The sequence below is a fragment of the Ptychodera flava genome, chromosome 17 (assembly GCF_041260155.1).
Source record: "Ptychodera flava strain L36383 chromosome 17, AS_Pfla_20210202, whole genome shotgun sequence".
NCBI classification, from domain to species: Eukaryota; Metazoa; Hemichordata; class Enteropneusta; family Ptychoderidae; genus Ptychodera; species Ptychodera flava.
In genome coordinates, this window is record NC_091944.1 from 23,609,585 (window position 1) to 23,633,725 (window position 24,141).

General features: G+C 36.7%; 1 protein-coding gene across 1 annotated transcript; it reads right to left on the minus strand.

The window, feature by feature from the left end:
• Nucleotides 1-815: 815 nt before the first annotated feature.
• On the minus strand, nucleotides 816-24,141 carry LOC139115829 (alpha-2,8-sialyltransferase 8E-like). Its single transcript, XM_070678208.1, has 7 exons — nucleotides 23,910-24,141; nucleotides 8,324-9,075; nucleotides 7,073-7,217; nucleotides 6,721-6,833; nucleotides 6,028-6,117; nucleotides 3,630-3,877; nucleotides 816-2,836 (listed from the first exon to the last, which is right to left on the minus strand). The coding sequence occupies exons 1-7, from the start codon at nucleotides 23,946-23,948 to the stop codon at nucleotides 2,616-2,618; spliced, it is 1,608 nt and encodes a 535-aa protein (XP_070534309.1). The 5' UTR covers nucleotides 23,949-24,141; the 3' UTR covers nucleotides 816-2,615.

Consider the following 24,141-nt stretch of genomic DNA (forward strand, 5'->3'; position numbering starts at 1 on the left):
CTTGTGAGTCTTACATTCGAGTACATTGAAATTGTCATATCCAACAACTGTGTCGTATTACTAGTGTAACGTCTTGTCTTTTCATGTCAGTAGATTGAGGGCGCGCTTGTCAAATCGCTCGTTCAAAAATTCCAAAGCGAAAGTTCACGTAGTGTTTTGGCTGACGCCTTCAGAAGGGATGGCCAGATACCGTATACCTCTTCTTTCCTACATAGCACATTTTGCGTGGAATACGCCAGGTCTGAGAACTCAGTCTGAAGACGTCATGACGTATAATACTAAAGAAGACTACTTAATTAAAAGTACTAGGCATTTTCATGCACATCTGTAAGGACGCCGAAATGAGTGATGGAGCTTTTAGCATATAATAGCAAAACGTCCATTAGCAAATATCTAAACTTAATTTTTCCACAAGCCTTCTATCGACACCTTTAGAGTATTCAACGGATAATGTATTTTTGCGAACCAAAACTTTCAGTAAATCACCTAGTCACTGAAAGCACGCCGCATAATATCTTGACTTGCAAAAAATTGATTCTATTCAAGCATAGGAAATGTACAACCAGAGTTCTCTCTCTTTTTAGTAGTCGAAGATGAATTTGTTGATTTTTGCATCTTTTTCGCTTTGTTGCGTTTCACCCTCTTAATGGAGGGTCAACATACGGTCATTGATGCATTTGTCATTGTCACTCTTTTGTTCATCGATATTTTACATATGGTTCGAGCAAAAAAGTAGTCGAGGATAAAGATACGAACGAACATGGTAAACGAATCGACAAAAATTTCAGTGATTTCTTACAATTACAGGAAGGAATGATGTAATGATCAGAATATTTATTCGGTTGAGGCGGGAAAATAAATGAATCAATACATCAATAAATCCATCAAAAATAAATAATGGCACAATGATGTTTAATATTATTTCTCTGTAAATTCAAATTTCTGCGGAATATTTGAATGATTAGCACTCACATCTTACAACTTGAATACGTTAAGCAAATTGTTCATGCTTGTCATCTCCGCATTCAATGTCAATGTACTGTCAATTTCGAAATGTCACTGCCAATGGATGTTGCAGTGTAAGTCAAGAGTGTACGACAAATGATGTAAATGGCCCCTTCATTTTTTATTTACAAATCCTGTGTGACAGTTCCACAGGCATAATATCACAGATGTTGGTTTCCAGAATTTAAAAAATTGTGAGACAATGATAATATACACGAGCATCAGTTGATAACACTAATGATTTCAACTATGCAATACAACCAATGTCATTTCACATAAGTAAGGGTCATATCACAATTGCAGACGATCTTCTTTTTGAAACAAAACCTCATCGTTTTTCGTAAAAAGCTAAATGTAACTTTGATACTAAATATCACGCACACACTAATACACATACAGAAACACACATACATACACACATATATAAATACATACATACACACACATACATACATGCATACATACATACATACATACATACATACATACATACATACATACATACATACATACATACATACATAGATACATACATATTACATACATACATACATACATACATACATACATACATACATACATACATACATACATACATACATACATACATACATACATACATACATACATACATACATACATACATACATACATACATACATACATACATACATACATACATACATACATGACGCCATTTATCATCATCGAGCTCATTTAATATAGACGTACTGTATTTAAACGATTATGATAAATAGCCTACTCTATAGTTTTCTACAGCACACCTTACATTTATAAAAATTCCCTCAATATATTAATATTTTCAGTCCAATAGGTGATTCATATTCAAAGCATCCATATACTCTAGGCTCTAATAATACATATATCAATGAATGATAAATACACGTTATATTTCTCGTAAAATTAGTCATATTTCTTCTGAACTTGAAAAAAGTGCATCATCTTTTTGAATATTAAAGAAATAAAGGCTATTTTACACATCTTTCCTATCTTTCTTGGTGATATATGATATAGTGATTCGATCAACGAGGTTTCATGATAACGAGAAACATGGCGAGACATCGGTGAATCTATAGTGCTTTGACCCTGTTACTGTTAACGTAACGAGCACTAACTACGCTAAATACATGCCCTAAAACCAAATATCATAGCGTCCAGAACTCTGGTTGATGCTAGGTCATTTCAATTATGACACCACACACTATAGAGTCAGTCAACAGTGACTAACTCTCTTAATAACAAATCTGTCTTCTCCTCTTCGAGGACGAAGATGACTATCACACAAATAAACGGAGGGTATACAAAACAACAGAGCAACTGATGGAGAAATCTCACGGTCGGTTCCAAACACCATTTAGACGAATCACGGACATAACACCGGTCTTACCGGGGACCAAGTTCAATGAATAGTGTCTCGCCATGTTTCCACGTTATCATGAAACCTCATTGATCGAATCACTATATCGTATATCACCAACAAAGGTAGTTAAGATGAGTGAAATAGCCTTTATTTCTTTTATATAAGTTTTGAGGGAACAGATGCGAGAAACAGCTGATCGTCGTTTGGCACCAATAGTCGTGAACATTTACTACTGGCATTTTCCTACATGCAGCCGTAGTATGCCTTTGTTATGCCAATCTATAAGCATCTGGAATTCCACTGGCATGTCGTGTTTTTTGCTCATCCATGCGTACTTGTCATAGTAATGGTGGTTCAATGGCTTTTCTTGCGGATCAGTTGAGAATGGCCAGTATCCATAGAGATGTATCTCTTGGCAAAAACTAAATGCACCAGCTAAAAGAAGCAATCCTGAAATACATTGTGCAAAAGAAAAAAAATCAGGTTAATATTGAATGTTATTGGGTTTGTAAGATAGTAACATGCCAAAGATTGGCCGAAAGACTTTGTCCTTGCGTATATAAAAACAGTATTAATTGAAAAATACATACACTTTCGTTGTGAAAATCTATTATGTAAACCTACTTAAACGTATCAATGCCTTAATTAGGGTCTTCTTCCACCAGCTGTCTTGCCCCTCCCTATGATACTCCAAACCCTACAGTATGCTTGGCATCATTGTGTTATTTTTGTTACCTCAAGTATAACCAATACAAGTTCTTCTCTTGAACAGCTCCGAAATAAATCCTTCAAATCGTGCAACTTTGGGTTGTAGAGAAACATTCAGACTAACAGTTACTGATATGTGAAATTCAAAATGGCCACCATTCCTGCCTGCCTGAACTCTGTCGGAATTTCGATTTTTGAAATACAAAGACAGTGAATTTTTTCTTCCTTTCACGCGATTGAAATGCATGGACCCCGACAACTGATGGACCAGAAAAGTATATACAAAATGTAATTACACCCCGAAAATCCGTTCTTGAGGAGTATTCTACCGTAATGTATAGTGTAATTTTTTTTAACTATTTTTGTCCTGCACGAAAAAAAAATCAAAAAACGAAACTGTGCATGACGCGCTGTGTTTGAAAGGCTATGCTGTAAATTTCAAATAATTTAGAGATGGAAACTAAGAATTCGACTTTTTTGAGAGAGACAGAAATATGGCGAGCACATAGTTTCTTTTTACGTTGTCTAATCTCACCTGATGATATTCTTGCTTCCTTAATTTTCTTTCTTCTGTTGAAAAACCGTTTCACCAATGTGATGTAATTGGCATGGGTGTAATATGATTTGATGTTTGCGTCTTCAAGGGCGTCCTGGGCTCTAAATGCTGGTTCTGCATATCGACGGTAGGAGAAGGCGGCCGAGTAGACTGTTGTATTACCATACTCTTGTTTCACGTAGTTTGTAAAGTTTGCTGCAGATCCAGTCTCCTCAACACTGGAATAACTGTATTACCAAAATGTGTTCTTGTATTTTTCCTTATTAGGAACATGAATGTATTGCTTATATCACGTAAATGTATTATGTAAAATGTGAAAGCCCAGAGAAAAATATCATCGCACTGGTTCGTCACTAAGCTATTCCAAGCAGACGCTTAACAGCCTTTGAGAATATTTCAGGTTTCCGGCTTTAGATAAGGTGGCAATCCTAAGACAATATTATCCCTGTATAAATTAGTAATTAGAAATGGAACACATCTAATGTGTTTTTACTGATGAACCTATCCCGATAGCTCTTTGTCGTCATCAATTTCTCTAAGAACGAACATTACAAAAAATTTCATTTTTATCGAGAGGTCAAATATATTTTAATTATTGCTTTTTATTGACACAATTTAGAGTATGACAGCAAAGATTCGGTTACTATTATTAAAAATATTTATCGTTACACTGTAATAATAATCTTCCTCGAATTGAGTTAAAATACCATGCATTTACGGAAGGAAATAATTAAGAAACCCCCATATACGGGAATCCAATCACCATACTCCAATGTATGATAAGATATTAATGGAGCATTTCAGCGATAAGCTTTATCCTAAAACTGTACTTTAAGAATTGAAGGACGTCCACATTTACTGTGAATAGTTTTAGAGAGTCAGGTTAACTGTGAATAGTTTCAGGGAGTCTACAGTTTAGATTGCGAGCGAGACGTGCAGCTCTTCAAAGTAACGATGTCAAGCGATGCCTCAGGCGCGGTCTGGTCGGGCCGGCTGCAGGCCTTCCACCAAAGTAAACTGCTATCACCGTCATCTGGAACATGATTTCTACTTAGAGAATACAGTAAAATGCCATAATAAACAACCTCGCTGTTTGGTCATTCCTTATCTATCCCAAAACCCAACCCCGAACCATGCTAAAATCAATGAAGAAATCGGCCGCGTGTTGACAACGTCCATAGTTTTCTGTCTGACAAATGAGCGACGTACTGGCAGGGTCATAGGGAGTTATTAATCACAGCAAGAGTGTAAAAATTAATAAATTTATGATAACCAATACTGTTTATAAAATAAAATATATCTGTCATTATTGTATACTTAAAAAGTACCCTACTGCACTCGTATCCTAAATGATGATGAGTTTTCATGGCGAATCCGTGCAGTTGTAGTACGGGCCTGTTATTAATAAAGATATGATTATGAATAACCCTACAGCACTGAGATCCTTAGTGATGATAAGTATTTATGCAAAATGCAGACCCTGAGAAATATAGTGGAAGCATAAGCATTGCAAAGTAACTTGATGCACGGTACTGCCTCGGTAGACTCTAAATGAACTGTCATTAAGGTAACCCACGGTTTACAACTAAATAAGCAAATTAATTATTTTAAACAATTAAGCACACCCAGCGACGGTATACCATGAGATTTTGACCAGTTTACGACAGTAGGTTCGAACGATAGCGAGTGCATATATGAAGTGAACTCGTCCAAACCGAGCGGTATACTTTCGATGGGCGTGATTTATTGCCAATAAAGCATAACACTTATTAAAATTCTTGTATGAAACGTCAAAAAAAGACTTTTGCTCTTGCCGAGAGCTCGCGCGTGTGCCTTTAATGCTATATCATGAATACACCACAGCTCTTTTCATATATCGACCAATTATATCGTTGTATTTGTACCATCAATATATACACTTGAATGATAAAATTCATTATCTCGAATATTTTTCTGAAAGAAATAACTGCATTCCAATTGACCTACTTTCTGTTTACGTCTTTGCTCACAAGTAAATTTGAAGCGGCTAAACCTATGGGACACAACAGTCACATAGAAAATTTTCTTTACAAAACAAAGTGTTAAAGTAGTACGTTTCAGCGAAAACATCCCTTTATGCTTTAATATGTACCATGCCAGTCTTGTATTGCTCTTCATGCTTACCAGCACTGCATAAAGGCTCTTTGCGTCTGGCAGGCCAACTATCCATTACAAACGACAACAAAACTGATTGGCTATTTTGAATTAATTTGTCCGATACCAAAAAAAATTATTTGAGAAAGTCAAGTGAACGCTTGTGGAGACATGAAAAATTTGCCTATTCTCCGTGACCAAAACCAAACATTTTCATCACTATAATTGAGTTGTTTATACTTACTTTGCTGTTAAGATTGAAGGATTACACGTAATAAGATTTGTTTTTGTGCCAGTATCCTTTGAATAATTCCGCAACCTTGCCAAGTTGAATCTGAAAAATAAAATCAAGATATTATAACAGATAGCTTTAAATTACAATATACTTAGGTGATTAGAAAAAAATGTCTCTGCCGATTAATAATATGACGCGAAATGCATTTATTACAAAGCTTTTCCTCTGATAGATTTTGCAACAATTTAACCCAATACGAAGTCCATAGTTTTCACTTACAGAACACGTTCAGTGTAGGAAATTGCAATCGTTGAATCGAGCGGTACACATCAAGAAAAAACCTATCTTTAGCGTTCTGTGAAAATTTCATAGCCGCGAAGTGTGATAAAACAATATAAGAATGTTCAGGCGATCAGTGTACAGGTGAGTTTCTCAATGGAAGCGCGGCAAAACCTGCGAAGTTGTCTGTGGCACAGTGAACGTCGTATTGGGTTAAATTGTTGCAAAATTTTGCAAAACGTTTGTAATGAATGCAGGTGGTGTCATTTTGTATCGCCACAAACGTTTGTCTTATCACCCAAGCACGTTGTAATTCCAAGCTATTTTCAAATTTACTGTAAGATACAAAAAGTACAGCATAATTACGTCTACGAGTCAAATAATCTGCGTCCCTGTGAAAAAAAAAAGTATGCAGAGACTGACCTGATAACAAAATCCGACGAGTCTATTGATTTTCCACATTGACTTCCAAGCAGAATACCACTATTTCCAACCAAACTGCATTTCTTGAATGAACTTTTCTTGAAAGGCATTTCCTGATAATAAGCAATTGTAAAATGTGCCCATTGTATAAATTATTTATGGAGGGGAAAGGTGATAAACCACGTGTCCGTGCAATGTTGTCGAACAGCTAGAGTTTAAATGTCCTGCGATTGGACATGATGCATATGATATGGATATAATAATTACACATGTGGTGATCAATGTAGTATTTATCCGTGACGATGAAAAAATACATTCGAACGAATAAAGACAATATTACATAGATACATACCTCGGGAAATCTTTTGTACACTTCCTGTGTTACACTTAGCTGTGACCTCCTATCAGCATCAAACTTTATTGTGCCATTTAGTTCAACGTTCTTCTGCGTGACAGTGAACATTTCTTTCGTTTTACAGTCTTTTTCCAGAATGACCCTGTAAATATACCAAAGTTTTAATGACGAATGCTGCAAAACTTGCATTAGCTAATCTAATGCTCTAGATATCTGTCAAAGAATTGGCTTAAATAAAGGGGCGTCTATCAATTAATCGGAATTAATGATAGGCCTGCAAAACAATCAGTACTTACAATCGTTTTCTATTACCATGTTGGCGATTGGACGTATACTTTCTATTCAATGTAGCTAAACCTAGGTAAAAACTTCTTCCAGCGTAGGGTCAGAAAAACTCTGCCAATTCATGGTGTTCCGAAGTTTTTGGTTTGGCTTCTGTGTTTTGAATTCTAGTGATGTTTCTTGCCTTCTGGTTAACCCCACTTTAAAAAATACTCTTGTCAATATTTTGACCCGTAATGATTTCCAGCTCATTTTATATGTTATAGTTTTGAATCACACGCTCAATATTTATAGACCGTTATAGTATGATCCCTCTATTAGCTCTGAAGAAAAATGGGCGATCGTACACTGGGCAAAGTGCTTGATAGACAACAATGTATACACATATACTGATTCTGTACATGTGTCAAATACGTTAAGTATACACGTACGTAAACTAATAAATGCAAAACTACAGTGTACACATGGTGAGCAAAGATCTGCATTACGTATACTCATGATCTGCATAGATATACGCTACGCATATCAACGTGTTGATATGCGTTGATATCGATGTTCCATATACAAAGATATACGTTACGTATGCAATGAATATTGTGTTCCATATACGCCAATATATGTAAATATACTGAAAGTTTATCAAACATTTGTCAAGTGGTAATCCTAAATAAATATGATCATCAATTGCTCTGTTTATGTCTTGAGTTAAACAGTCCTTCCTTTTGAACTGAAGTGAATTTGACGTACGAATTCTCACAAGTTTTAAGGGTAAACTATTTATTAAATAAACAAGTGACCTTGCGATGTATATGTACTTCTACAGTTGCTGTAATTATATGTTTCATGTTGCAAATTTGGTTCTCTATGGCGATCAAATGCATTAAGATGTTTCCTAAACTAATTCGAACTTAGTACTGCTTAAGGTAAATAACAATAAGGAGTATATGGCGAAAGCGTAATACTTACCTCAACTTTTTTGCCTCCTTAGCGTTGAATTTCCATTTCGTTTTAATTGAGTTGAATATAGACATTGGAGATATTGACTGCTCATTAGTCACCTTGGCTTGTACAAATGTTTTCTTTTCATTGACTGATCGTGAATTGGCAGTCTCATTTACTAATGCTATTGTTTCATTGACTGGCACTGTCTTTCCAGTCTTTTTGACTGCTTCTAGTTTACTTGTTTCATTAAGTGAAATCGGATTTGCAGCCTTATTGACTGACACTAATTTTATTGTTTCATTGATTGGCAATCCTTTTCCAGTCTTATTCAACGTTAAGATTTCATTGACTGGTATCAATTTATTACTTCTATCGTTTGAAATCAATTTAGCGGTGTCATTTATGAACAGTTGGAGATGCATCGATGTTTTTTTTACTCTATCATGTTCCGTCTTTCGTGATTTCATTTCTGAGAGCGTGCCGAAGTGGGAACCATTGGGAAAATAATTTGTTGAATTTATATCTGAAATATAAAATTTTTGGAAATTCAACCCATTTTCAACAAATGTCCGTGTATTTACGGTTTCATCTTCGGATAGTGATAATACATTGTAGACATCCATCCGCGATACTGAATAATATTTTGTCATTGGAAGAGTGACATATGACATCAACATAAGTGTCATGCAACTGGTAAACATTGTAAATCCCATCAGGAATACAATCCTTGGACGTGAAACGGAGCTCCTCTTAATACGCATCTTTGACCCCTGGATCTGCAATGAAATTTATTTGATGAAAAATATATTAGCGTTATATAAGGTAAAAGAAAACAAGATGCGGGACTAACCGGAATGACAAAAATAAGAAAATAAACGGTTGATTGAATACAGGAAATGACTATTTATGTATGTATGTATGCATGTATTGTATGCATGTATGTATATGTATTCCTGTCTGTATACATTTTCCATCTGTTCTATCTCTTATATAAGCGTGATTGTGTAAAAATGATTCTTTTTACATGTGGCGCCTCATACGGCTAAGCTTGCACGATTTCAACTAAATTGTGTGATTAGTTGAAAGTACCATTGGCATCTCACTTGTCAACTGCATCTGTATTTCGTTCCTGAGACGAAAAACTAGTAAGTGTTCTACTCTTAGGGTTTTGAGTACCGGGCCCGATATCTGTTAATTTTGCCGATATATTATCAACCAGCCCGATAACCTACCCGGTATCTTATGAAACTACCTCCCTTCAACTTAACGTTTTGACGTCGGCCGTTGTTTCTCTATTCGTAATATCAGCGTTCTGTTGAACTAAACTGTGTAACATCCTTCACGTCGCATTGAGTAGGCTACAATCGATGGTGTTTTCACTTTCAAAGCTTGCCTTGCTTGAACGATTGACACGACGGTAATAGATAGAGGTGTGAATGAGATATATCGGCTGAAGTATAATAGACGTTGGGCACGGTACCTCTAGAGGGACTGTGGTACTGACAACACCCGCTCTCCGACGGGGATCATCAGTAAAATTGATTCGTATAGCTACTCATTAAATTTGGCCGCAATTTGTAAGAGCTGTTTCAACTTTTACGAATTTATGTGTCTTCCGAAGTGACAATTTTGCCCAGCATTAACAGATGTGTGATGAAAAATCATCCAAGCTGCATCGTAACTGAGCAACGATACAATATGGTGATCAGCATTCATTTTGTGTGCTTTTCCGCAGGAGCTGACTGGCCTGATTTGGATTAAATCAAGTTGCTCACACCGATAAATCCAAAAAGTTCATTGATGTATTTAAACACGAATTAATTAAGAACTTGCCTTAGGAACACGACTCTACAGACTACCAATAACAGGTAGTGTTGCACATCTGGAAGCGGAACGGCACGATACGTGTTTACTTTTCCTGCGAGCACATCCTTTACATCCTATGCAAGCTTGTGATAGTTGAGGGGGGACTTGAAAAAAATTGATCATATAGTAGGGGAGCATTAGAAATTGTTTTAAGGTATTGAGGGGATCTGAAAAAATAAGATTATAGTCGCGATTCCTCCACCTCCCCAATCGTTATTTGTGAACGCAGCCTTAGCTTATTTGGGAATCGGAATTCAGAAAAAATGCTACGTTTGATGATTTACACATCATGCATATCAATTAGGACGGATGATGTCATTCGTCCCTTATCAACAGTATGCAAATACCTCAGCTGGATTCAGAGGCTCAACAGGCCCAGCCTAGAAAGGTGGATGCAGGCGTCCTGCAGAAGCAGAAAGTTTCGCTAATTTTCCACATTTCACATCGATATAATTCAGAATGTGACAAAAACGGTTTTACAGAATGTTGTGCGGGGCATGTCATCGAGACTTTAAGTTTCATGCAGCCGACAATCTTCAGACATATTCTCAGTCTCTGTTAACGAAACGAGAAAAGGGCACTTTGGGCTAAAAAACCACTTTTTGAGTTTTTATCATGATATTATACCATGACCCTAACATTTTCATTTGAGTAAGCTTTGAGTGTCAGATCAGCCCGATATTGCATATTTATGCATAATTTGTATATGTAATGAGCGTTCCTGGCTTCAGTAATGTATAGCTATTGATTCAGGTTTCCATGCAATCCATATTTATTCCTCACGATTGAATATAACATATCGTATTTCTGTCATGTTCCAGGGCTCTTCTTTTTAATAATTAAGCTAACTACTCGGAGAAACAAACAATATTGAATAAAGGTGGAACAATTCCAGTAACTGCAATATTTCAAAGTAAAACGGAGAAACAGAGAGAGGTTACACCAAGTCTCTCTGAAAGAGACAATAGCTGAGTATTTTGACAGCTTTCCTGTTTATTTGTTCTTTATATCAATTATATTTTCACAATCTAATTTTGAAAGTTTTTAAAAATATTACACTTGTTAAGCTGTATTTGGGTAAAACAAGTGAATTAAAGGTTTGTTGATGACAGATTACGCATATTGAATGTTTACTAAAGTCTGCCTATGTGTGATGCTTGAAATCTTAACAAGTCACCACACCAAAGACATTAAAACAAAACACTAAGCTTTAATACTGAAAAATTCGTCGGCCATTTCATTGTTTGCGATGTCTGTCTTTGCGATATTACTTTTAATTGTCATTTCTTCCGTGTCTTCATTGTCATAGCTTACACTTGCACTTCCATTGCTTGCAGTACTCGCAGATTTAATGGAAATCGTCTACAAGTTCAACACAGCCGTCAAAACTTCATGGACAGAGAATACTTTAATATGCCATGTCCCAGAAATAATCCAGGCCGAGAATGCTATCCAGAACTACTAGCATACTGCAATTTATGTGACAATTGCAACGCTTCCGTCAACAACATCGACTGTACCACGCTCCCACATGTAAATAACGTTCTCAAGGTCGGCTAAACTACAGCTATGATGATTTGCCCTGATCTCAGAGTTCGTATGGTTACCCATAAATCATTTGACAATATAATTCCACGATACACCGCAGTGCATGAGTGGAAATTAGTTGTTTTCATGATTGAACTTTAAAGGCACTTTCTATTATTGTATAGATTTGCCGAGATGGCACTGTTCTAATTCCACGGCCAAAATTTATTTCGATTCCTAGTAAGATTCAGATAAATGTCTTTTGTCTTTTTGGCACGCAAAGAAATGTATACGCTTCCTTTCGAGATACACTCAGAGGAGGCTTTTATGCAGAGAGATACATGTAAAAAAGGCGCACTCAGATAGCAGAGCAGGCATGCTTGTATATACACAATATTAGGCGGGGCTGTTCATAGGATGGTCCGTCAAACCGTGAAGCTTCCATCGCAACGTCAGTTTCGAAACCAGATCTTTGCCACTTTGCATAGTTTTCAACATCGAGGCAGAACAAGTGCAATGTTTATCTCCGTGTGATTTCTTTTCCGTCGTTAGGTGTAAATATAGCAAGGCAAACCCGACAACAGTACAATCATGGAGGCGGGGGTCCGCTACCTCCTCCACGGAACAACCTTGCAGTTTTTGTTGATATCACGAAAGGAATGTATGTCTGCCGTGGGACCAAGGTTACTACCTTTTGTTGTATTTAAAAATATAATTTACCGCAACATATAACAAAGAAGTATCTTTTACATGTAATTTGATGTCTATCAAATTTAAAGAATGGAATTTATCTGTGTCAAACGCGTCGACCCTTTCAATCCTTAACTTATTTAGGTTCATGTCACTGACAAAGAGTGAAGCCATTCATTCATAAACTCTATGTATTTATGTGAATCATTGCAAGCGTACACTAGTGTCCCTCGAAACGAAAAATTGCTCTCAAATTGTTTTGTTTTTCAAAGATAAACTCAAGAAAAAGTCTGCCTATGCTATCTGTAAGAAGTTGGCAATGTGCCTTCTCTTTGTCGAGCGCAGAGAAGACGCTTTACACAGACAGGTATATGACGGCTGGCAAAGAATTGTACATTGAGCACCCATTCATTCACAAATTGTCAGTATTGAGCGGTCATTTACAATGGGTGATCCCTTTCGAAATGACTGCAGCTGTATTGACACCTACTAAATAGCTCTGTCTTCTTGTACAAAGTGTATTTATCGAGGCTATCATTGATCTTATTCAAAATTAAGACTGTCAGGAGAACAGAATATTTCTCTTCTTGTGCGTTTTGTCGCTGTTAGTTGTGGTTTGGGCGTAAAAAATGGTGTCCCTGACAACAATACGTTCAATTATGACACGAATTATCCAATTATATATCTTTGACACAATGCGCCTATTCAAAGAGACAAGGTGGTTGATGCGGGCTCTTTTTGTATGGGAAGAAAATTAGTCTTCAAATAAAAGGTGGATTGATAAAATGTGATGAGAATGCACAAAAACGCATTTTGTATTCTACGAGAAATGAGCTCCTTCGTTTGTTTGTTTGTTTGTTTGTTTGTTTCAGAGCAACCGTTATTTTATTTGCATATTTCTGACGGCAATTAACTTGTCGTTGTCTCCGACACTATGTATCATTCTGTCAAAATATCTCAATATGAAGAAAAAAGTCCGCTCCTAGATGATAAAAAGATGAACTAATCATAGTTGTCATATTTTCCAGACTTTGTCCTTAACCGATTTTAACTATTGATAGAGTGTGTCTTTTATTCGACAGTTACATGTTAAAACGTAATTAAATCTATTGGAATCTTTATAAATATTAAGTAATATTTGTGTACATTAGAAATTACATGATTTGAGCTCAGTGCCGTTAACCCTTAAAAAACATTTAATAAGTTATTGTCAGTATAATCTAACAAAAGATGCAAATACTAACATGTACATATTTGGCCCCAATTTACTTCAAACAGTTAAAAGAATAGACAGCTACAATCCAAACAATGTTGCATCAGGTGAAGCGAAGCACATACACATAATACTATTATAAAATAATTTAAAGAATATGTCCCTAAATGATTGGAAAAGCTCCCCTTGCCCTCTCATTAGTCGTTTAAACCCACTCCCAACAGGAAAACTACTTCTCTACACGGAAAAATTTGCTAACTGCCCGCAATATTAGTCACTACACTGGAAGAAGACAGTCATGCTGAAAATATACATGTAGTAACATTGAAGTTGGGCAATCGATGTTGAAGATCGTTCGTAAGAAGCGGCCAAAATATTCCCATGATGTTAAATTTAAACGATTATGGGCGTTTATTGATTCACCCTGCTGGTTACACACTAGCCTGTGTGATACATAATTTTGTATTTTCAGAGAGCGCTAAAAATACTACACTCCAACTATGTACCCACTGAGTTTACTACACTCCGACTATGTACCCATTGAGTTTACTACACTCCAACTATGTACCCATTGAGCCACTTCACCTCCTCAACAACGCCATTTCTTATTCAAATGATCGGACAAATCAGTGCACAAACACTTACGTGACCTTAACTGCATGTTTATAGGTTGTCTGAGCTTAATGTAAAGCTTACTCATTCCTAGCTTTATCATTGCTCTAATATAATATGTGTATTTAAACAAATTCTGCTGGATATCAACCATAAACTGGATCTGATTTACCAATTAACAAAGGCTGGAGACGTCACGTAAAAGAAAAACAACAAACCTTTGCGCGAAAAATCATGGCTAGATTTTTTTCTTAATTCTGCCTATCATCCAACAGGCGAAGGCCAAATTACAATTAGGTACCCATAACCCACTACCAAAAGGAGCAATGAGGATTAAAGTGCCTTGCTTGACGCCACAACACCGTGCCTGAGTCTCAGACTCACCATCCTCCGACATCGAGTCCAATACTGAAAGTTACTCTGGACCTACATGTACCAGGCCTCGAACTCGCAGTTCTCCGATAGTAAGTCAGTTACCCTAACCACTGTGTTTCTTGTCAATGAATCGAGGCACGCTGTCAAAAACTAAAGCGTCATGAGTATGTTACGACGAGAACATACGTGCATAGCCACATGGGAATTGCATCTTATAATACTATGTATACTTCAGCGCTTGGGGAGACAGATAACTTGTATGTTTCGTAACTAGATGAAAATATGCGAACGCAAATGTTCTGTATACGCGCGTCAAAGTAAAGGATTGAGGAGAATGTAGCCTCTATACGTCGTTTGGTCCGCTCGACTTCGTTTGGTCTACGTAGCATGTGCAGTGTCCTCAAGGCTGAGTAGACACCACTGACTAACAAAGATGCCGGTACTAATGGCCATACCCGATGCAGAGAAGAGATGTTGGCTATTCATCCTTATTTGCATACGAAAGAGGATTGTTGACCACCATAGAAAAAGCTTTGACCCATTTTTATAGCAATAGACACTGAACAAAGAAGTCGCTCTTATCGTTTAGCCTTTTCGACGATGTTCCTTGACCGTAACGTCTTCGTGGCCGTTCGGAAACTTGGAAGATTTTAGACAAGTAGTTTGGTTACATGTTGGTATGTTTAACTTACGTCGCGTCCGTCAGTAATATGGTGCATTTATCTAAATATTAAGAATTCAACTCATACAGTTTTATACCGTTATAAATGTGCTACAAATGCAGGTTTAAAAGAAGGGGAACAATTATTTACACAGTGTACCATGTCTGTCTTGGATTTTTGCAAGCTGAAGAAGATTTCGACTCACGTGAATCGCAAAAAAATGATGTAGACTATTTATGGTGGGATAAATTTTGATAAACAAGTAAAAGAACCGAATTGACCGAGGATGCCTTTTAATAGCCTCTGTACTTGATGCAATATCTACTGAAAACGATGTACAAGCTGAGTTAAGTGTTTCATCAAGTTGGCCAGTTATTCGCATAGTGAAAAAGACAAAAATGAAATTGCCGGTACGGTAGGGATGATCGTAGATTGGTTCGTAGGTCCCCAAATTGTAACATTATTTGTTGAGCGTCACATTAACAAAAGGTGTACGAAAGTTCATAGTTTAAGTACTCGGAGTTATGGAGTGACATACAGGTTTATGGAATGGAACAACTCCGGTCTTGTCAGAGTTTGCAGATTTTCTCAGTCTCAGAGTCATCAAGATACGAATGAAAGTAAAGTCCATCGATTAAATCAAACACTAGAACCCTTCCAACGAATGATTGACTAAAATGTTATTGCTTCTATCAGCGATAACATGAGTCGGTCCCTGATGCAAATCCACTTTCTGCAGTTTTCATGAGACTCGGTTTAAGACGTAACGACTCACTCACATGCCCTAATCACAAAGTCGCATTGGACTTGGGAATGTTGCTTCCATTTGATGTGTGTTCAAAAAGTGGTCGAACAAACTTCCATATCTCTGTGTATATATTTTGAGATTTCGTGGCCTGTTTACCAGTAAAAACTGCCGTGACATGCCAAAAGTATTGCGAAACGTCACGCCTTCATTAAATTTCTTTAGAGGAGGTCAACGTCCTTTTTTCCTTTTAATCGACAAAACCTGGTCACGGTCAAGTGTACATTCATTTATGCCAACTGCTGGCTATCGCGGAAGTGTACAGGTGTGGTGACGATTGTACACCATAGGCACTGTGGCAAGGCCTAGGTTTGTACCACCCTTTTTGGAGGTATCAGTGAAGTAAATATTGATTTTATCAGAGCGAGTATTCCAACAGTCAATCTTTCCTAGTCAGATCTCAGCGTGCGGTGCCGGCATTGTTTTTCAGTTTTACACTAAGGGCAGACAAAGGAAACTCGTCTCACTGCCCTTGGAACGAGTTAGCCACACACTTTTATAGAAACCATGGAATAGGAACGGAGGATAATCTTCCGTCTGCTTGTTTCGAAAGTTTACTCATCGTTCTGGTAGGAAATGTAAACTGCACACTACAAGGGTACAATGCACTATGAACCATACACTTCAAGACCCGAGGTGTATCGAAGTGTAGCGAGTGTAGCGAATGCATGGCAAGGAAATGTAATTACAGAGAAACATATCAATGCGATCGGGGAGTTTGTTTGATATGTAGATTTGTCAGCAAAGATTACATCGCTTGCTTATGTTGGAATAACTCGATTTTTTGTAATATAACTAGATGATTTGTCAATTATTGACCACGAGACATCAATCAACCATTAACATTAAGAGCAAGTTATATAGAAGAATGCGATGCCATTGTGGAAAATTACAGTGCTCGATGCGAAAAGCAGAGCGTTATAAATAATAATAACAGTTTGACAAAGAATCGAGTAACTCTAACATAAGCATGCGATGTAATCTATATATATAAGACAAGCTCAACGTTATCAGCTTGAGTGCTCATCTGACAAATCTACGCCAGCCTGTCAAACATACGCTCTGAGTTGGTTTCTAAATATCGCCACCAAAATAAATATGATTTTTCAAATTTTAACATCACCTACAAATAGAATGGTACGTCCCAAACATATTAGATTGCAGAGCTAAGAGTCCTTTCACTTCTGTCTGAACATTGCAGGATGCATGAAACTTAAGTAGCAGATATTATTACTTTGTAATTGAAGTAATTTGTGTTATCATTTATATATATTTGTCTGTGTCAGTAGCCTCCATTCATAAAGTAACAAATGTCTAGTCGAAAAGTACGATTTACTTTATTTTAATTAAAGACTAAAGGTCATTTCAGCAAGCAAAGGAATTTATACACTCCTTCTCTTCCGTTGGAAACAGGCTCATAAAATATGTTTAGAGAGATACATTTGCAATTATCGTAAAAGAACGCACTCAGATGGTAAAGTAGACTCGTATACAATCTGTTAGGAGGGGCTACCCATATTATGACCCATTAGCCATGATGTCCCTTCCATCGCCACATTAGCGTCAAATCCACACCCTTCTTCACAAAAGAGAGAGTATTGCCACTTTGCCAACTTCACAACATCATGGCAGAAGAAGTGCATTTTTTTCGTCTAAGTGTGTGTTTCTTTGCCGTCGTTAGGTGTAAGTACAGTAAGGTAATCCAATTAGTGCAACCTTCGGGGTTCGCTACTACCACAATAGTAGAATTTTGCGATTAGTGTTGATATCAGAAAAGGAATGAATATCTCCCGAGGGAACAAGGCTGCTACTTTTTATATTTCTTACATTATAATTAACCTCTGTAATTGACAAGAAGTATTATTTTAATTTGATGTCGAGCTTAATTTGATGTCTAACAAATTTATAGAAGAAATTTGTGTCGAACTCGTCGACCGATAGATCCTCAACTTATTTAGATTAATGACACCGACATAGAAAGAAGCCAGTCATTCTTAAACTTTTTTTATCTTTATTTATGTGAACCGTCACGGCTCCAGGACCTACTTGAGTGCCTCTTGAAACGAAACATTAGATGCAAATTGCTTCGCTAAATACGTTTTCTTTTTTTCCAACACTCTAATGGACTGAGATAAAATGTGTCGCAAGAGTTAAGTAATTTCAGAAATTCCGCAACTTGTGTGAATTATTCTGTCCAAGCCCATTGGCATGTGGAATTTTTTCCCTTACTTCTCTTCAATAATTGAGAAAATTTCAGTTATCGTACTTTAATATAGAAAATAAAGTTGTAATTAACAGCTTTCCTTGATTAATATCATTCGCCATATCGAGAAACATAGTCCACATCCAATCACATATAATGCATACGGAACATGTTATACTATTGAAAAGTTTCTTCTCACTGCTCTGGCAGCACTTAGGATTGATAACTTGGCGATGTAATAGTCATAATAACCAAATTGCATCGTGCTTTTGTCAATCTTTATCTATATTTGTCACCAACGTGGAATTCACAATTCAATTCACTGCGTAGTGTGTCGTCAGTCCACTCAATAGCTCTGGTTTTGATAGTATGCCATTATTCAATTTTATAGTATGCCATTTTTCAAACAATACGCGCGGCTCGGACGAAAGAACAGAAAAGGACCGATAAGCATTCGTCGAACGAAAACATATCACTCGCGCGACAATGTGTGAGAGCAAATCGATCTCACCGGTGTTCTCACACTCCCTGTGTACTACTGCTAGGAACGTCAGAATAATAATATCTCACACCCCCAAAGGACCTTGGATCAGATTTCTCACACGAGTTAGAGATACTTTGTCTCACACGAGCCCCAAACATTCTCACGGAAGAACAATTATGGGCGTATATTTATTCACCTCTGTTGGCGTGGCTGCACAGTAGCCTGACGTATGATTCAGCACATGCTAATTTTCACCCCAGAGGTCTTATATCCACAATACAATACCCGAGTGTACCGTTTATTAGCTCACGTGTTCACACACATGAGCTAATGTCATAGCGATGTCTGTCTGTCTGTCTGTCCGTGTGTGTGTGTGTTTGTGTCTGCCTGTCTGTTTACATGATAACTCAAAAACATCTGAACAGATTCAAGTCAGATTTGGTAGATAGGTAACATATGCTACGTGCAAGAACTGATAAGATTTTGGTTGGTGTGGCTTGCATATTAATGTAGTTATGACATATCTTTTTTTTTTTCTCATATAGTGGTTTCCCTAATGGAGACAGTGTCGACATATTTCAAGAAATACTGCACAAAATTTCATGAAACTTTTCACAGATGACAATGTCAGATCATTATGATGATACTGTGAGTGTCATGTAAATTATCTGATCATTTGCATATTTAATGAACTTTGTTATTAGTGACATAACTCTGAAATCCCTCCACCAAATTTGATGATACATGCAACAAATATTGATCTGATATATATCTAATTGAAGCATTGGACAGTGTCAAGTAAATAAATAGCTTTTTTGCATATTTTATGAAGTTTTGTAATGAGTATTATAACTCCGAAATAACTGCACGAAATTTGATGAAATCTGCTGCAAATACTGATCCGACAGATATCTACCTATGGTGTAAAGCATTTAGTAGGGTGCAGTTAATTAAAGGTTCATTTGCATATATAATGAACTTTGTAATTAGGTATATATCTGTGAAATTACGGCACCAAATTCGGTGAAACTTGGTACAGATATTGATCTCATAAATATGTAATTGTACTGAAAAGCATTGGACAGTGTCAAGTTAATAAATGGTTCATTAGAATATTTTATAAAGTTTTGTAATTAGTCATATAACTCATAAATAAATGCACTAACTTTGATGAAATCTGCTGCAGATACTGATCCGACTGATATCTGACTGTGTTGTAAAGCATTTAGTGTTGTGAAGTTAATAAAGGGTTCACTTATATATGTAATGAAGTTTGTAATTAGTATAAAACTGTGAAATTACTGAAAAGCATTGGGCAGTGTCAAGTTAATAAACGGCACAAAATTGGGAGAAACCGGCTACAGATATCCATCTGATAAATATCTAATTTTGTTTTGAAATACTGAGCATTGTCATATTAATTAAGGGTTCACTTGCTACATTCTCTGCTTTGTGGGAACGTAAAGAATACATCAAAGTATTAGATTCTAGACTCTTTGCTCAGAAAAGTGGTGAAGATTTAAAATGTCCCTCTCCTCCTATTATATGAAACATCGTAAAGTTATGCAAGGGGCTAAAATACAACGGCAGAAATTTAGTTTCGGTCGATTGGCGAAGCGCATTTTGTTTTTACCTTTTTTCGTGATGCCCGAAAGGCACTTTCTGTGAATTATGCGGCATGTCTGAAATTTTCTGTACGATATTCACAAATCATTTGATATGTGAACAAATGTATCAAAACAGTTTAGTACAGTGTCAGAAAGGGCGGTCAAATGTTTATTTTATTTAATTTTGTCGACTGGAGTTTGAAGATCTTCATAAAATTATGGAATATTGCTGGCGACAAGAATACAACTTGGTATTTTTTTACAATTCTCGTGACTGACAGTTTCCTTTTCAACGTGTTGAAATCACTTCCACTCGCTTAAAATGAAGATTATTCATTGAAAGCATTTAATGCGTGGACGACACGGCTCCTCAAGTGACCTCCACAACTTCTGTTCTATAAATATATATAATATAATATATATATATATATATATATATATATATATATATATAATATATATATATATATATATATATATATATATATAACGCTCTCCTTTGGCATTGAACACTGTAATTTGCCACGAGGACATCTGTATACTTCGATATATTTCGATATATATATATATATATATATATATATATATATTATATATATTATATATATATATATATATATATATAATATATATATATATATATATATATATTGTTTGCTTTCTGTTCGATGTTCTGGTTAAGTTGTGAAAATTAAAGAACATGAAACTAATTTTTGGTGAACATACTTTTATGGTAGAGCTACAGTAAAACCGTAGTAACTGCAAACAGAACACATACAGGTACCTGACACAAATGGGTGAGATAAAGCTGGAAAGGTCAGATTTGCTGTAAACATACCCGCATTCCTCTCCGCTCTTCAATTATCATAATAATTTCAACGTGGCGTGAGATAGATGTCTTACGTTGGGTGAAGTGGTGTGTTTTGCCATGGCGACGCCTCTGTGACGTTTAATTCTGTCCCACACAGAGTCGGAGTCATATAATGCAAAAGCTCCTAGCCTGGCAACTATGTATCTATATGGAAGGCCAGAAAATCATGGGCTAATTAATGGATGTACTCTAAGTAAATATCCGTAAAAGCCTCTATTACAGGGCTTTTGGTTTGAGTGATATTTCGGAGCAGTATTTGCAGGCCTGCGCCAAAGCTGTCGCTCCAAGAGTGAATTTACAATCGGATATACTCCTCATTCTTTTTCTATTCTACTGTATTCTTGGGTACAGTCATGAGTCAGGATTTCACCGAACGCTTCTACTTGTTGCTTCTCCGCTAGGTGACTGGCTACTGTATGTTGTGAGTTCGAACCCGACTGAAAATACCTTATTAACTGCCGTCACTGCTGTTAGTTACCAAAGTTTCGAAACATGAATGTAGAGACTGAATATTATCCACTACCTGGGCACGAACGAAACGTTTGAAAGTAACGACACTGATCAAGCACGACACACGCAGCTGTCGGCAGTCTAAGCTGTATACATTGTACACAGTCATGAAATAAAGGTACTGATGCAGGCATTAATTTCTAAACCTGTCACATGTGTGAACCAATTCTAGTATATCCATGTCTTTTTTCGCGATACAAAAATATATAAAGCCTATTAAACGTAAAGTTAGCATTAACAAAATATGAAATTTGGAAGGACAGGACTTTTTTGGGAATCTGTTGCAAGCTACCATCTTAGAAAACACTGTCTCGACGGAGAAATAAAATCAAGTACCTTCATAAAAGTCAAAATAACTTATCTCAGATTTAAATACACTTTCCTGAAATGGCATCAATACAATTTTCGCGATCATCAGTAATATATTCGTTAAGTAACGACAAATTATTCAATCATAATAATTCCATCATAATAATTCCATCAGAACCAACTGGACAGACAGAATTGCATACACTGCATGAGACTTTGCAATTGAATCTCAATAGAACAGTCCCTTTGACGTCAGTGACCACCTTCATAGAAGTCAAATAGGCTTAACGTTTTATAATTTTTATGCATTGTTGAATGAAAATGACACTCCTTATTAGCTTTTCCTATAGTATATTAAAACTAATTATTGAACGTTCAAGCACGACTTTATCCGTACATATTGCAATTAAATATCATCGATAAAAAAGACAAAGAAAACGACAACAATGGCATTGGACATCATACACGTGGAGCCTCGAGCTGAACACAGGGCATTTCAGCACGAACATTGAGGGAGTAGAACAAGATACGGTATTGAAACTGCGGCTCATCGTACCTTAATTCTAACGATTCGTCACAAGATCAGGTCATACTTTGAGTATCAAATTCCACATACGTTTTTTTCCACATTGTTAGGGCTAGGCCACGCCTAAGTTGTATCCGAGTCATTAAGCTAATGGATATTTCGTGATATCCGCATTCTTGGTTATTTCGCAAATTCTGCAAAAAAGATACTTTTCCCGGAGGCAGGTTCATGACGTTGAAATCAATACAAGGGTACGTCGACACGCCTAGTAATTCAAGGCGATTGACAACAAAAAGAACAAAAACACAGTAAACGGCATTCGAGGTTTCTTAAAGACATTCTCCTTGACCAGAGTACTCCCAAGGCTAAAAAAAAGTGTTCTTGGTGGCATGCCTCTGAAAATTAGGGTGTGTAGGTCGGGGAATGATTTCATTTTTATTCTCTTGTTAGCTGAGACCCATAAAATACGGTAAAAATTAAATAATTTACTCACGACATTTTAACAGTGCGCACAAAAATGTCTAGGGTCGGCGGATAGAGCGGATTTACGGAGACACATTATTTTGCTTAACATACGTTGTGCGAGGGACGTATTCTAAAACTGTTATATTTTAGATCATTACTTAAAAGTGGGCCGAATTTTAGTATAGTCTCATATTATAAACTACAACAAGTTTGCTGAGAGATTTGAACAATTATAACAGTAAGTTGTCAATATGTAACCTTCGGACGTCGCATACGAGTGTTATACACAGTATCCTTCTCTGGTTCATGAGTCGAGGCACGCTGTCAAAGACTAAGGCATCATATGGGTATGTTACGATGAGAACATATGCATAGCCGCGGGGGAATGTTTTCTTAATTTTACATCTTGCCATATTTTGTATACTTCAGCGCTTGTGGACACAGATCGATGCTACCTTGTCTGTTTCCTAACAAGATAAAAATATAGACGTCTCTTCCCGTTTCAATTCAACTCTACAGTATTTTCAACTTGTGAAAGAGAGCTTTCGTTGCGCTCTATGTAGGCACAGTTTACCTTGCGCGTGTCACATACTTTCATAAATCTCACCTGAGGTATGCAGGCGGCGTGGAAAACGACAATGGCTGATTGAAGCCCGATTCGAGTATATTCGAACTAAAAAAACTATCACTTGCTTTCTCTCTACAAATGTAACTTACGTAGACTGACAGTAAATGAAAGACGTGGAGAATGCCCATCTTTAAAAAAACGAGATACATTTCACAATCATTTCTGTCTCATATCAGGACTATACGACCTTGTTCTATCCTCCTGGTGGCGTTTCTGCCCTGCATTTTGGTTTACTGCCCTACATTAATCCCACTTACCACTATTAACTTCTTTTGACGACGGGTTGGGTTGAACATTTCGAAGGCACTTTTCCTATAGCGAACGCAATGCTCTGTATGTACGCGTCATCAAAGTCAACGATTCAGGAGAAAGTAGCCCCTATACATCGTTAGGTCCGCTCGACTTCGTTTGGTCTACGAAGCATGTGCAGTGTCCTTAAGGCTGAGTAAACACCACTGACTAACAAAGTTGCCGGTACTACTGGCCACA